General features: G+C 43.9%; 1 protein-coding gene across 1 annotated transcript in view; it reads right to left on the reverse strand.

Annotated features, from left to right (window-relative positions):
- Positions 1–1,668, reverse strand: part of LOC122928800 (tumor necrosis factor receptor superfamily member 8-like) — a 49,863-nt gene extending 48,195 nt beyond the window's left edge. Inside the window, exons 1-2 of the mRNA XM_044282029.1 lie at positions 1,565–1,668; positions 335–395 (exon numbers count right to left, since the gene is read on the reverse strand). Coding sequence (XP_044137964.1) covers positions 335–388 — 54 coding nt within the window. The 5' untranslated portion in view covers positions 389–395; positions 1,565–1,668. The remainder of the gene's footprint in view (positions 1–334; positions 396–1,564) is intronic.
- Positions 1,669–13,905: the final 12,237 nt, after the last annotated feature.

The following is a 13,905-nucleotide window of genomic DNA, read 5'->3' on the forward strand; positions in this document are numbered from 1 at the left end:
AAAGAGGTTTTAAATTTAACAAACAATGTGTGGTTTTTGCAAAATTTGGTGCAAAGTACAGCAGCGAAGACTACTGCAAAATTGACTTCAAATATTCGCCCTCATGGTAAATGGTCTTTTTATCTACACCCTGCAACCTGAGAACCTTGTACTTTTTATTGTCGTGTTGAGCGGTTTTATATCCTTCCATACCTTACCACCATTAAAAAGTCAAAGTTTCAGTCTGAGGATGTGACACCCCCGAGCTGATTGTGCAATAAACGGAAAGTCTATACTTGACTAATTTTTTATACCCCCCTCCCCAAGCAAAGACAAAAGCTTCATAAAGCTTTACCTGAATGGTCCCTGTGACCATGACGAGGACAGCTATAAAATGAGCACAGAACATGGCGTCTCTGTGGAAGAAAGAGCAGAATGTGAGTACTCGTCATCTAGGTAACATATAATCTAGGTTACTATATAATAACACTACTGAAGGACTGAAAGCCCATGAAATATGAGCCATTGGTGAAAATAGAGTTGGGCACATTACCTAGTCACAGAATTGCTTCTGAGATCTATGTGAACTCTTCCATGTACGTCTGGTCTAACCTGATGTCGGCTAACCGCCTTTCAGTAGAAAATAATTCTGGTGCTTCATAAATGTGGCGCCCGCGTGCTTCAAATTAAGCCCCGCCTCTGAAGTGAAACCATTGACCGTAATATGCAAAATCTGTGACCTAAATTATCTACTACAGCAATCTATATGTGCCTCAAGCCTCTGTAGTGTCACCACCTTGCTCCAATTATAATCCAACTGGGCATTTACCTCATTATAAAAGCATCACAATGTATCCGCACAATAGTAATGTTCTAACCTTCCGTGTCTCTTATGCAGATTAACACGTTCCATCCGTACATTAATAATTCTCTAATGACAGAGTATATTGTCCAGAATATAGAGAAGCACCCCATGTCCCCTCAGCCTGGAATCACACGGGCAGTTTTTGCTGCCAAATTTAGGATGCAAAAGGAAGTGGAGGTACAAAGAAAGGATTGATACCAGTGGTGTAACTAGAAAAAGACTGGGCCACACAGCACATTTTTGAATGGGGCAACTTCTTCACAACCCCCACTCCTGTGGCTAGTCAGACCATGCCCAGCACCCACTCCATCTATTTACTACAGTATCACTGTATATAATGTCGTTGTATACAATAAAATCTTCTGAGGGCCCCTTCTGAGTTCCGGCCCCAAAGCAGTTGCTTCCCCTCTAGCTACCCCCCTGACTGATGCATTTTTTTCTCCTTGGATTTGCTTCTGGTTTTGATGAAGAACAAAACTGCATGAGTCTGGGTCTATATGGGTGCCTTCACACATGGCACCTTTTTTTGCAGAAATGTTCTGCAAATTAAAATCAGTTGCAGAAATCCATGTGCTTCCCACCAAAAGAACCCTTACTTGAATGGAACTGATTTTCAGTTGCAGAAAATCCCTGCCAAAAAATCTGTCACATGTGCACCATAGTCTGCTCCAACTGTGTAAATGGCAAGAATTATCATGAGAAGAAGTGCTGCGTACTCACCTTGGTCTCCTGCGCTTCACCAGGTCCTAGGGAAGGTCTACAGTCCGGAGCCTTGTGCGGTGCTGCTCATGGTGCAGGAGTCATGTCAGTGAGCAGAGTCCTTCTGTCACACTGATCATCCCCAGCAGATCACGTTCTCTCATTACGACACATTCTCTTCATTTCCACCACAAGTCACTGAGATCCTACCGACTGCCCTTATTGGTTATTACATGTTTGCACTTACTCAACCCAATACTTCTACTCTGATTCATAACTGTGTGAACATCAGCATGTTTGGCACAGGCGACCTGATCACACAAGTCTGAAGGTGGCCCTAGAGGATGTCTAGAGACTTAAAGTAATATGGCTAAAATAAATGGTTAAAGGGCTACTCTGCTTTTAGCATACAAATATTATTCTATTATGAGAGGTTAAAGAATATGTTATACTGTATGTGCCAAAAACAATGGCACTAAGGCTACTTTCACATCTGCGGCACGGTAATCAGGCCGCCAGTTCCGGCAGAGAATGCTGGGAATTGGCCGGACACCAAGCGCAGCATGCAGCGGTTTCTGCCCAGCCAATTGTCTGCATTTTTGCGAGATTGCGGCAAGGTCTCTGCTGAACCCCATTATAGTTAATGGGGCTGGTTGACATTCCGGTTGCACCCATCTGTCCTGGATCTGGAGAACTCCGACAAGCTGTTCTCTGCTGGAAAAGCCTGCCGGAATTGCTGCTGCAGATTTAAAACTAAACTAATACAAACATGGTGCGAGAGGATGATAGGAAACTCAAGAAAAAGAAAAACTTCCATTTGCAGGAAATGGAATACCCCTTTTAATAAACGGGTCAAATTAGAAAGTTTGAATAAAAAAACGACAGGACACTCCATTCATCACTGTCAGGATCACGGACTTAGATTCAGGATGGGAAACTGCAGGGCCGCGCTGGAGCTCCCTCTGTCAGCTCTCCGTCATCTGAAACAAATCAATCTTAGCTGCCACCACTCGTCATATCAGACACCTTGCATTAAATAACACCTAAGTACGCTCTACAACTCCTAGCATTCACAGGTTACTAAAGCAATATAGGTAGCACTTCCTCTAAGGCAGGCATCTGCAAACTGCGGCCCTCCAGCTGTTGTAAAACTACAACTCCCACAATGCCCTGCTGTAGGCTAATACCTGTAGGCTGTTCAGGCATGCTGGGAGTTGTAGTTTTGCAACAGCTGGAGGGCCACAGTTTGAGGATGCCTGCTCTAAGGTCATGGAATCGTTAGAACACAAGAAGGCTCTTATTAAAGTGACGTTTTAATATACAAAAAAAAGGACAGTGCATACAAACAATGGGCTTATCATAGAAAATATGACATAAAATATCCAGACATATACATACAGTGCAAACAAAATAACAGTTTGGAAAATAAAAGGGATAAAAACAGAACTTAATACATTATGTGGCGGTTAAGAAATATTGGTCAGTCTATCAAGCTAGTGATCCCCAAAGAAATTACAGTTTGCTATTCTCCATACATGTGTTAAAAAAGGGTCTACAACTGCTACAAACTTCTGACCTGGCTCTGGGAAGGGGACACGGTCGAGGTTATGACCCAATACTGGAATGCAAAGGGGGGGGGGGGGGGGTTGCCTACTCCCAAAAATAATTTTGATTTCTGGATCCCTCTATCATCACAATCACCAAACTGGAGGAAACGCCCTTGCTTTAGCGCCGCTCAACCATACCGGCTCTGACCTTCTCCACCCAAATGTTTACTGCCCATTGCTGCCTGTATAACAGGACAGAGTAGTGGTAGGGAGCCTTCTTGAAAGCTACATTCGAGTGTCAGTGTATACTATTGTACCTCATAAGGACATATGCAAATGGATGATTAGAGATGCGTGATACACCACCCTTACAGTTCTATGGTCAATACTGTTGGTTTTATACCTCCCTTCATGTAGTCTGTAAGAATCAGTGAAAGAAATCTCATCACATGCCATATTAAAGTTATTTTAACCTTGAAGCATTGCTTCTAGAAGAGAATATGGTGCCTCGCATAGTTACTATAGGGTGGCATACAGACCTGTAGCAACTCTATTCGCTGCCACACAAGAGCTCTGATGGCACCAATACGGTGTGCACATACGGTAACCTAAGTGTTAGGGCTTACTTCACTCATGGTAGACATCTGCAAAGGGGGCACCAACACCAACAAAATAAATGAAGTGGTACAGAGCATGGTGATAAAACACATGGAGCCAGCACTGATGTCCCATACTGTAGTGACACAGTACAGATGTCTGTTCCCAGGTCTCTTCTACACATTCCCAATGTTGGTGCATACTGGTCAACTAACGGGTATGAATACAGCTTTTTCTTCAACTCTACCCATTGGGTTGAGCTCTGGGGACTATCCAGCACCTCTACTTCACTGTCATTCAACCATTTCTTCACCAATTGATGTATAATTCAGGGTACTTTCCTGCTGGAACCCATAGTACTCGAGTGTACAAAGTAACTCTTCTTGCAGGATACTCACATATAGCTCAGCATTGAGATCACCATCGATCCTGGCTGTGAAACAACCCCATATGCTCAGGCCTCCTCCACCGAACTTGACAGTTCCTTCAATTTCTCAATCCATGAGTCCCTTTTTCCCTTCTAGACTCATTTGCAGCCACCAAACTTGTGTAATGCGCATCGCATGGTGCTTCCATGGACGTCTGTGATCTCACTATTACTAAGCATACCAGCCACCTCCACTGCCATGTTTGTCTCGCCAGAGCTGATAGACCTCGTGATGAGCAGACTTGTTGACTCTGATATTTAGCCTGGACATCCACCTCTTTGGAATGGATGGACGGACTTCATTCTGCATTCTTCCAACTGTCATGGCGCTCACGTAATGCAGTCTGGCAGTTTTCTTGGCAGAGATTCCGCTACCGATGAGCTGGATGATGCAGTTTTTCTTTTCTTGGGAAATCTTCTTCATGGCTGCTCCTGGATTTGAACCAGTGACCTTTTGCTTGGGAATCGACCTCATAACACACTGAGCTATTAGGGAATGTGAGAACAGGTTGTCATTTGTAGTATACAAGAAGAAAAAGATTGTTTAACCAGGAGCAAAACAGTAACAATGCAGTAACAATGCAGTTACAAGACAAGCATCTGCATAACTAATCATATGCTAAATAGTTGCAAGTCCAATTTATGTATGAGATAGCCAAGATAATTGTCTATAAAATGATGGTAGTCTCATGTTCGGAGCTGTAGTGGACGGTGAGATATGGAGCTGAAAGTCAAAAGTTCTAAACATTGGTACCCTTTTTGCTTGTCAGTGTACATACAGTTACAAAAGTATTCAGATCCAAGTGCAAGTTTGAAAACTATAGAATATTTTTCGTGGGGCAACCCCTTTAAGTTTCCCTCATCACGAGCTGGCTTACAGCTATCAGAGCATGTTGGGAGTTATAGTTTCACAACAGCTGGTTGTGTTGGAAGTGAGTGAGAGTTCAGTGATCAGCTGTGGCTCTGACATCAACCACTGTCTAGGAAAAGGAAACTGAGTGGGGGCAGAACATGTTATTGTACATGCAGAGATCTGGGCCTACCCCTGGTTAACCCCTTCATTCCTCTGTATCTAATTCCCAGCAGGAACAGAAAATATAAAGTTAGGATACTGTCATAGTGAAAATACAGGACAGTACCAAACCTAGGATGGAGAAGGCACCACTCATGACTGAGAAGGTCCCAGCCATCGGACCCACATATTCCAGACATAGCCTGAAGCAAAATGGACTTCAAACATTACCCTCATGATGAATTCCCCCCTAAAACTATGGTGTTCATCACGCAGGCTGAAGCAAGATTGATTTCTACGAAAAACCCAAGCTGGTAGAGAAGCTAGCTACTTCCTCTCACATAAATGTCACTATCAGTTTTGGACTGGGCTGTCTAGGACCCACCATTAAAAATTTTTGGGGGGCTCCACCTTGCGGATACATCCAAATATTACCTGCTCACACAGCAGCAAGACGCTACAAGATGATTGATTATCAGGGATCTCAAGTCTCCCGGACGTTCAGGGAGTCTCCCGCTATTAGATAGCGGCTCCCTGACGCCGGCATGTGAAACAATATATCCCGGAAAGGTTTACTCGCAGTAAACCTTTCCGGCAACCTGTAGCAGTGTCCCCTTCTCGGCGCGTGCGCACAGTGCAAAAAGAAGCCGATGCCAGCAGTCCGCAACGGCGCATCAGGCTGAGCCTGTGCGCACGCGCGGGATCTCAAAGCGGGAGGAGGGGGAGGGAGGGAGAGGGGCGGCACTGAGGAGTAGAAGGCGGCGCTGGGCACGAAGGGCGAAGCGTGCGGCCGGGCACCATGCATCCACAGACCTCCCCTGCTTGGGCACCTTAATTCAATGATTGACAGGTTAGTAAAACCTGTTTTTCCACAGAATAAAGCCACAAATAGCTTTTATATGGCCACCTTAGAAATTAGAATGCTACCCTGGACATGAGCATATGTTTAGCTCACAGGGCTTATAGGTGGTGACAGAATCCCTTTAATCATATACATAAATATGATAATTTGGGGCAGGGTAATGAGCCCAGTCCTCCCAGTCCTCCACACCATAGAGCAAAGTGTGCAGATACTGCATATGTTTGGAAAATGTAATAAAAAGTTTGTGAAAGAAAAAAAAAAAGAAAACCTCCCGGAAATGAGAAGTGCACCTCCCTGAAATGAGTTTTTGCAGGTTGGGATGTCTGTATTATGGGGGTCCCTGCAGCAACTTAGAGAAAGCAGGTTCCTTGGAAAGGAGGACACTGGCTAGCTTTCCTCTATAGTTTTTTAAATATTCTACCCAGTTTTTTATATGAACTTATGCTGGTTGCGGTGCTGTACATTGCCTACCTATATGTAGTTCAGTAAGTCTACTGTGTTATGTGCCATTTTTGCAGGGGGTGGGAAACAAGGGGCCCACCTTGCTCTGGGACCCACTGAGGGACTCACCTGTACCTAGGGTGGCCACTGGCTTCACCCCAGAAAGCGGGACCTTTCTGGCCATGCCCCAAACAGATAAACCACGCCCCCTGCCCCATGAAGCCACGCCCCCATCACAGCTGTAAAAAAAAAAAAACTAAACTAATGGAAGAAGAGGGAATAACTTTCTGAGGGGAAGGTGAGCTGAGGGCAGCCGGGGTGCTTCTCTCCCCCTCAGTCAGCTACGGGGAGCCATGTCTGCAAGTGAGAGAAGCCTCAGTCAGTTGCTGCAGCTCACGCTCAGACAGCGCAGTGCTGCTGTCTGAGCATGAGCTACTGAAAGGGTGGACATCCCTGTGTCCGTCCAGGCCCTGCGCCGGACGGAGGACAGGGAGCCAGAAAACCGGACTGTCCGGCCTAAAACTGGACATCTGGCCACCCTACCTGTACCCCTGTGGGCCAGTCTGAGCCTGGTCACTAATGATCAGCACTCCCACATCTTACTTTCTTGTTTTTCAGGGGTTCCTTAGGGGTAGGTTCACACAGTTTTTTGGAGGAGTTTTTGAGGCAGATTTTCCTACAGGTTTTCAGCCAAAGCCAAATGTATTTGAAAAAATTTGGAAATATAAAGGGAAGACTTATACCTCCTCCTGCTGGACCCATTTCTGGCTTTGGCCAAAAGAAAAAAACACTGCCTCCAAACCTCCTCCAAAAACCTCAGTGTGAATCTACCCTTAGGAGCCTCCACTGTAGATTCCTTCAAACACATCAGACACAATTGCAAGTATGCTGCACTATTTTTTCCGTTAAAATGACGGATACCATGACGGAAACCCAAAGGACCTTTATTAGGTCAATGAGGTCCATTGTTAGCGTCCATCATGTGACAGATCCTGCACTTTTATTATTTTCCCATTGCAATAATGGAACAGAGAGACAGAAATAAGTGTGCAGGTGTGAACCTAGCCTTAGCCTCTTTCACCCGAGCGTATTTGTAATGCGTATATGGTCGGTATCTTGTGTAGCGGAATCCGCTGCTAATGAATTGGGCTAGTCACATGGGTGTATAATTTCCATCAGTATTTGAAATCGGTAGCATGTCCGAGTTTTGTGCGTATTTCCTTCCATATACGCCCATTATAGTCTTCGAATTACCGAAGCAATACTGATGACAATCTGGATGGTGTATCATCCACAATCCATGTGTATTCCAGGGCTGGCATATAGACCGATTTTAATACGCTCGTATGAAAGAGGCCCTACAAAGGAAACAAAACATATTTAACCCCTTAATGACCAGCAATTTTTTTTCCAGTTTTTGCCATTTTTCCATTGACATGGCTCTATGAGGGCCAGTCTTATGTGCTGTTTGAGAGTACATATACAGCTGAGGCTACTTTCACACTAGCGTTCGGGTGTCCGCTCGTGAGCTCCGTTTGAAGGGGCTCACGAGCGGACCCGAACGCAGCCGTCCAGCCCTGATGCAGTCTGAATGGAGCGGATCCGCTCAGACTGCATCAGTCTGGCGGCGTTCAGCCTCCGCTCCGCTCGCCTCCGCACGGACAGGCGGACAGCTGAACGCTGCTTGCAGCGTTCGGGTGTCCGCCTGGCCGTGCGGATCCGTCCAGACTTACAATGTAAGTCAATGGGGACGGATCCGTTTGAAGATGCCACCATATGGCTCAATCTTCAGGCGGATCCGTCCCCCATTGACTTTACATTGAAAGTCTGGACGGATCCGTACGAGGCTATTTTCACACTTAGCTTTTATATGCTAATATAATGCAGACGGATCCGTTCTGAACGGAGCCTCCGTCTGCATTATTATGATCGGATCCGTTCAGAACGGATCCGATCGAACGCTAGTGTGAAAGTAGCCTTAAACTCAAAAAATTAGAATATCGTGCAAAGTTCATTTATTTCAGTAATGCAACTTAAAAGGTGAAACTAACATATGAGATAAACATTACATGCAAAGCGAGATATTTCAGGCCTTTATTTATTATAATTTGGATGATTAAGGCTTACAGCTTATGAAACCCCAAAGTCACAATTTTGAGGTACCCTTTGCTCAGGGGGTATGGATTAATTAGCTGACTAGAGTGTGACACTTTGAGCCTAGAATATTGAACCTATTTACAAAATTCTCATTTTAAGCTGCATTAATGCAATTCTTTTTAATTTGCATTAGGCCTCATGCACACGACCGTTGTTGTGTCCCGTGTCCGTTGTTCCGTTTGCCGTGATTTTCTGCGGACCCATTGACTTTCAACGGGTCAGTGGAAAACTCGGCTAATGCACCGTTTGTCATCCGCGTCCGTGATCCGTGTTTGCAGTCCGTGAAAAAAAATATAACCTGTCCTATTTTTTTCACGGACAACGGTTCGCAGACCCATTCAAGTCAATGGGTCCGTGAAAAAACACGGAGGCACACAAGATTGTCGTCCGCGCGTCCGTTTTTTTCCTATCATTTGCATGGCGAACTTGACTTAGATTTTTTTTTTTTACTTTCCTTCATGTCTGGTGATCCTCCAAAAATAAAGGAAGACACACGGAAACAAAAACGGACACATATCACGGAACAACGGAACCCCTTTTTGCGGACCGCAAAAAAATACTGTCGTTTGCATGAGGCCTAACTGAAATAAATGGACTTTTGCACGATATTCAAATTTTTCGAGTTTCACCTGTAGATAATTACTTAGTAAGCGCGAATATAGAAAAAGCTATTTCTAACTTTTTTATTACTTTATTGTTTACACTATACATATTTCACATTGAATAACCTGTTAAATTAGTTGATCAGGTTATTTCAGTCACCTAAGTGTTATTTTGCTTTTGCATAATGTATGCGCAATAAAATGTATTTTATGTAAAATTATTTTAAAAAATCCCACTAAGAAAATACTGTCCTCTGGATAGATCATTAGTATCTGATTCTGATAGGTGGGGGTCTGACACCCAGGACCCACACCGATCAGCTGTTTGAGAAGACAGCGGTGCTCCTGTGAGCATCACAGCCTTCTTACAGCTTACCAAGTGCCGTACATTGTATAGTGGCTGTGCTTGGTATCACGCTCAGCCCTATTAACTTTTATGGGGCTGAGCTGAGGCCTAGACCACGTGACTGATGATCGTGTCATCACTGGCCTAGGAAAGCTGCCTTCTCGAACAGCTGATCGGCCAGGGTGTTAGACCCCCACCGATCAGATACAGAGGATAGGTCATCAGTATGAACATTTCGGAAAACCCCTTTAAGTATTTTACCCCCCTTTAAAAACCCCCTTTAAAAACCCCCTTTAAGTATTTAGAGCTTATCCCGCTCTAAATCAGGGTGAGTGCTCTGGTCTTTTCTGACACATGATGGAAAAAGAGCCATTACTAATACTATTTAGAAATGTCTCGGCAGAGTGAGAGGGATGGGTAGTGGAGGTCCTCTCAACTTGGGCTCATGCACACGAGTGCCCCATGGCCGTATTGCGGACCGCAAACAGCTGTGGATCCATTGACTTGATTGGGTCTGCAAGCGGAGGCGCAAATCGGAAGCCCGTGGAAGCACTACAAAGCGCTTCCGCAGAATTTCGGTCCCTGCCTCAGCACCCAAGCACTACAAAGTGCTTCCGTGGAATTTCGGTCCCTGCCTCAGCACCCAAGCACTACAAAGTGCTTCCGTGGAATTTCGGTCCCTGCCTCAGCACCCAAAAAATTAGAACGTGTTTTTTTGCGGTGCGAAACGTATCTTGTGGATCGCTGACTCATTCAAGTGAATGGGTCCGCAAACGGCGTGCACTGAGTCGGTACCCGCAGCAGGGGCACAGGACACTCATGTGCATGAGCCCTACGACTGCCACACACCTAATTTACGGAGGGGAAGGGGCTTCTGCACGAAAGACAAAGCTGGCCGATAAGCGCTAATATGGCTGACAATAGTAACCTTCTGAACAGAAGTCTGGAGCACAAGGAGTCTGCACATACAGGGTAAAAGCAAGGTGGGCACAGTCTCAGAAACCATGAGCTTTACTTATCCTAGGTGATAATCTACAGGAGAACGTCTGCTGGTGTCTAGTCAGACAGGAGACCCAGACATGGACCCATTCGCTCTCTGCTGTGAAAAGGGCACAGAGGTTGTAGGTGGAAGTTTCTAAGTTCAGGTGGGGGCGTACATGAAGCGGATTCAGCAAAACTCTAGCAGTGATGACGTTGTTTCAGGGTAACATGATGTCTGGATAGAGATCATCCTGTCATTGATGCATTCTAGACCCCGACATATTAGGTGACATTTATCCAAAGGAGCTCTTAAAATGAAAAGTGGAATCAGATTGGTTGCTGTGGGCAACTAAGCCAGTTTTACTTCACTCCGGTTTTGATAAATTTCCGCTGCTGCAGACACTCAAGTGCCTGTTTTTAAATGGGTTGTAGATGACTAGGAAAACATGGCTGCTTTCTTCCAAAAACAGCGCCACACTTGTCCATGGGTTGTGTCTGGTATTGCAGCTGAAGTGAATAGGGCAGAGCTGCAATACTGCACAGAACTTGTGGACAGACGTGGCCCTGTTTTTGGAAGAAGCCACGTTTTTCTACTTAAGGAACACAAGTATATAAATAATGAAAGAATTTATATATATATATATATATATATATGTAGAAATGGACAGCACATCCAGTAGAAAATTGTATTCAAAAAGTTTTATTCAGCCACAGTGGCACAAGAGGCGACGTTTCGGCTCAAAATCCTGAGCCTTTCTCAAGCATAAAGACATAAGTGAAACACATCATATAAATAGGTGACATGATTAAGGGGTGGAGTAAAGCAATTCATGAAAATAATGTCATAAAAAAGAATGTGCAAACATGATTACAATAATTCATACAACCATATAGATATTGCAGATGATAATACACCACTAGATGTGATACATAATCAAACAATAATACAGTGGGATAACATAATGAGCATGTAAGTGTAAATGCCGCCGATTGCCATCAGCTGTTACATATCAGCATAAATATATTAATTTAATCAATTTTTTTTAAAAAAGAAGAGGGAAACCAGATGGGAGGAGTGACATACCGCATGTAGACCACGTACTTCCCCAAATCCGCCATAGCCGAGCCTTAGCGTCTAACATTAAGCAATGCGCAGGCGTCAGGATGCGTCTCGGCAAAATGACGTCAGGATGCGTCTCGGCAAAATGACGTCATGCTACGTTCACGTAGTTCTGAGCGGCGCATCTAAAGACCGCATCAGTACTCCGGTGCGCATGCCCACATGAGGTCTAGTATGGAAGCGCCATTTTAGAAGCTGGTAGTGTGGTCCCAAAGTAAAAAACTATTATCATTAGTTATAATTCAGGCTAATGTGAGGCGAAAAAAGGGAGACGGGTGCCCCTGTCAGGGGGCTCCAGTATCCATATGTTGGGCAAGCAATATAAACATGATCGGCATTCTCATGTCAATCATGTGTACCAATGCCGCCCCAATCACACCTCCTTCTAAAGCCTATGAGAGAGGGATTCTCCTCACAGCACGGTCAACCCATGCATTGTCTAAAACTCTGTCGAGACACAACCTAAAACCAGATCATCAAAGAGAAGTAATAGCTATAGTGAGGCGGACATTTGGGTACGGTGTCATCCAATACGGTACATCAGCTCCACATCCCCTTTGTTCCTCTTCATACATGACATCATATCATCTATAGAAACAGATGAAAAAATACATGAAAAAAGAAAGATTAGAGACATGAGTTAAAACATGTTGAAACACTTATGTCTAACAAACACCACCAAACCCAAAGGAAAGAAGGCTAGATAAACAAACATACAGGAACATTTGAAAGGCAAACCACTTATTTATGTATAGACCCCTAGATTATAGTCTACATTGAGACCGTGGGGTCTCAAGGTATTGAGTGTATATATCCAAAAAAGTTCTTTCTTTTTTAATAACAGGTTTCTATTACCCCCTCGTCGAGGCTGTGGGATATGATCAATAATCCAACATTGAAGTTGGCTTTCTGAGTGATTTTTTTCCCCAAAATGTTTTGGGATAGGTAGATCCTTCCGTTTTTTCCTAATTGTAGAGCGGTGATTATTTAGCCGTGTTTTAAGGTCAGTAGATGTCTCGCCTACATATAAGAGTTTACAGGGGCAACTCAAGACATAAACGACAAAATTAGAATTACAAGTAAGGTAAAAAGAAATAGGATATTCAACTTTCGTAGTTGGGTGTATAAATACCTTACTTTTACAAATATGTTTGCAATTGACACAGCTGAGACAAGGAAAACATCCCTTGCTCCGCTGGGTCAATGTGCTTTGTTTCAATCCAGGACCTGGGCCAATGTCTGCTCGTACTAATTGATCTCTCAAATTCCTGGATCTCCGATAGGAGAACAGGGGAGGAGATTTAAATTCAGGAATATGTCCCAGACACCCACCTAGAATTCCCCAATGTTTACTGATAACTCGGTTGATGGTACGACTGTGCGCAGTATATTTCGTAATAAATGGAATCCTATTCTGTGGAGTTTTTTTGATGTTCCTTTTTAGTGATTCACTTCTGTCCATGTCTTTGACTATATCAATTTGAGATTGAAGTAATCTAGAGGGATAACCTCTTTGTTTGAACTTATAAGCCATGGTATCGAGTGATTTCTCCAAGTCCTCATGGTTAGAGGTAATTCTCTTAGCCCTGAGGAATTGAGAGAAAGGGAGGTGCTCAACCATATTCCGTGGGTGACTGCTCGAAAAATGCACTTTTTCGAGCAGTCACCCACGGAATATGGTTGAGCACCTCCCTTTCTCTCAATTCCTCAGGGCTAAGAGAATTACCTCTAACCATGAGGACTTGGAGAAATCACTCGATACCATGGCTTATAAGTTCAAACAAAGAGGTTATCCCTCTAGATTACTTCAATCTCAAATTTATATAGTCAAAGACATGGACAGAAGTGAATCACTAAAAAGGAACATCAAAAAAACTCCACAGAATAGGATTCCATTTATTACGAAATATACTGCGCACAGTCGTACCATCAACCGAGTTATCAGTAAACATTGGGGAATTCTAGGTGGGTGTCTGGGACATATTCCTGAATTTAAATCTCCTCCCCTGTTCTCCTATCGGAGATCCAGGAATTTGAGAGATCAATTAGTACGAGCAGACATTGGCCCAGGTCCTGGATTGAAACAAAGCACATTGACCCAGCGGAGCAAGGGATGTTTTCCTTGTCTCAGCTGTGTCAATTGCAAACATATTTGTAAAAGTAAGGTATTTATACACCCAACTACGAAAGTTGAATATCCTATTTCTTTTTACCTTACTTGTAATTCTAATTTTGTCGTTTATGTCTTGAGTTGCCCCTGTAAACTCTTA

Source organism: Bufo gargarizans, chromosome 2 (assembly GCF_014858855.1).
Source record: "Bufo gargarizans isolate SCDJY-AF-19 chromosome 2, ASM1485885v1, whole genome shotgun sequence".
Taxonomy (NCBI): domain Eukaryota; kingdom Metazoa; phylum Chordata; class Amphibia; order Anura; family Bufonidae; genus Bufo; species Bufo gargarizans.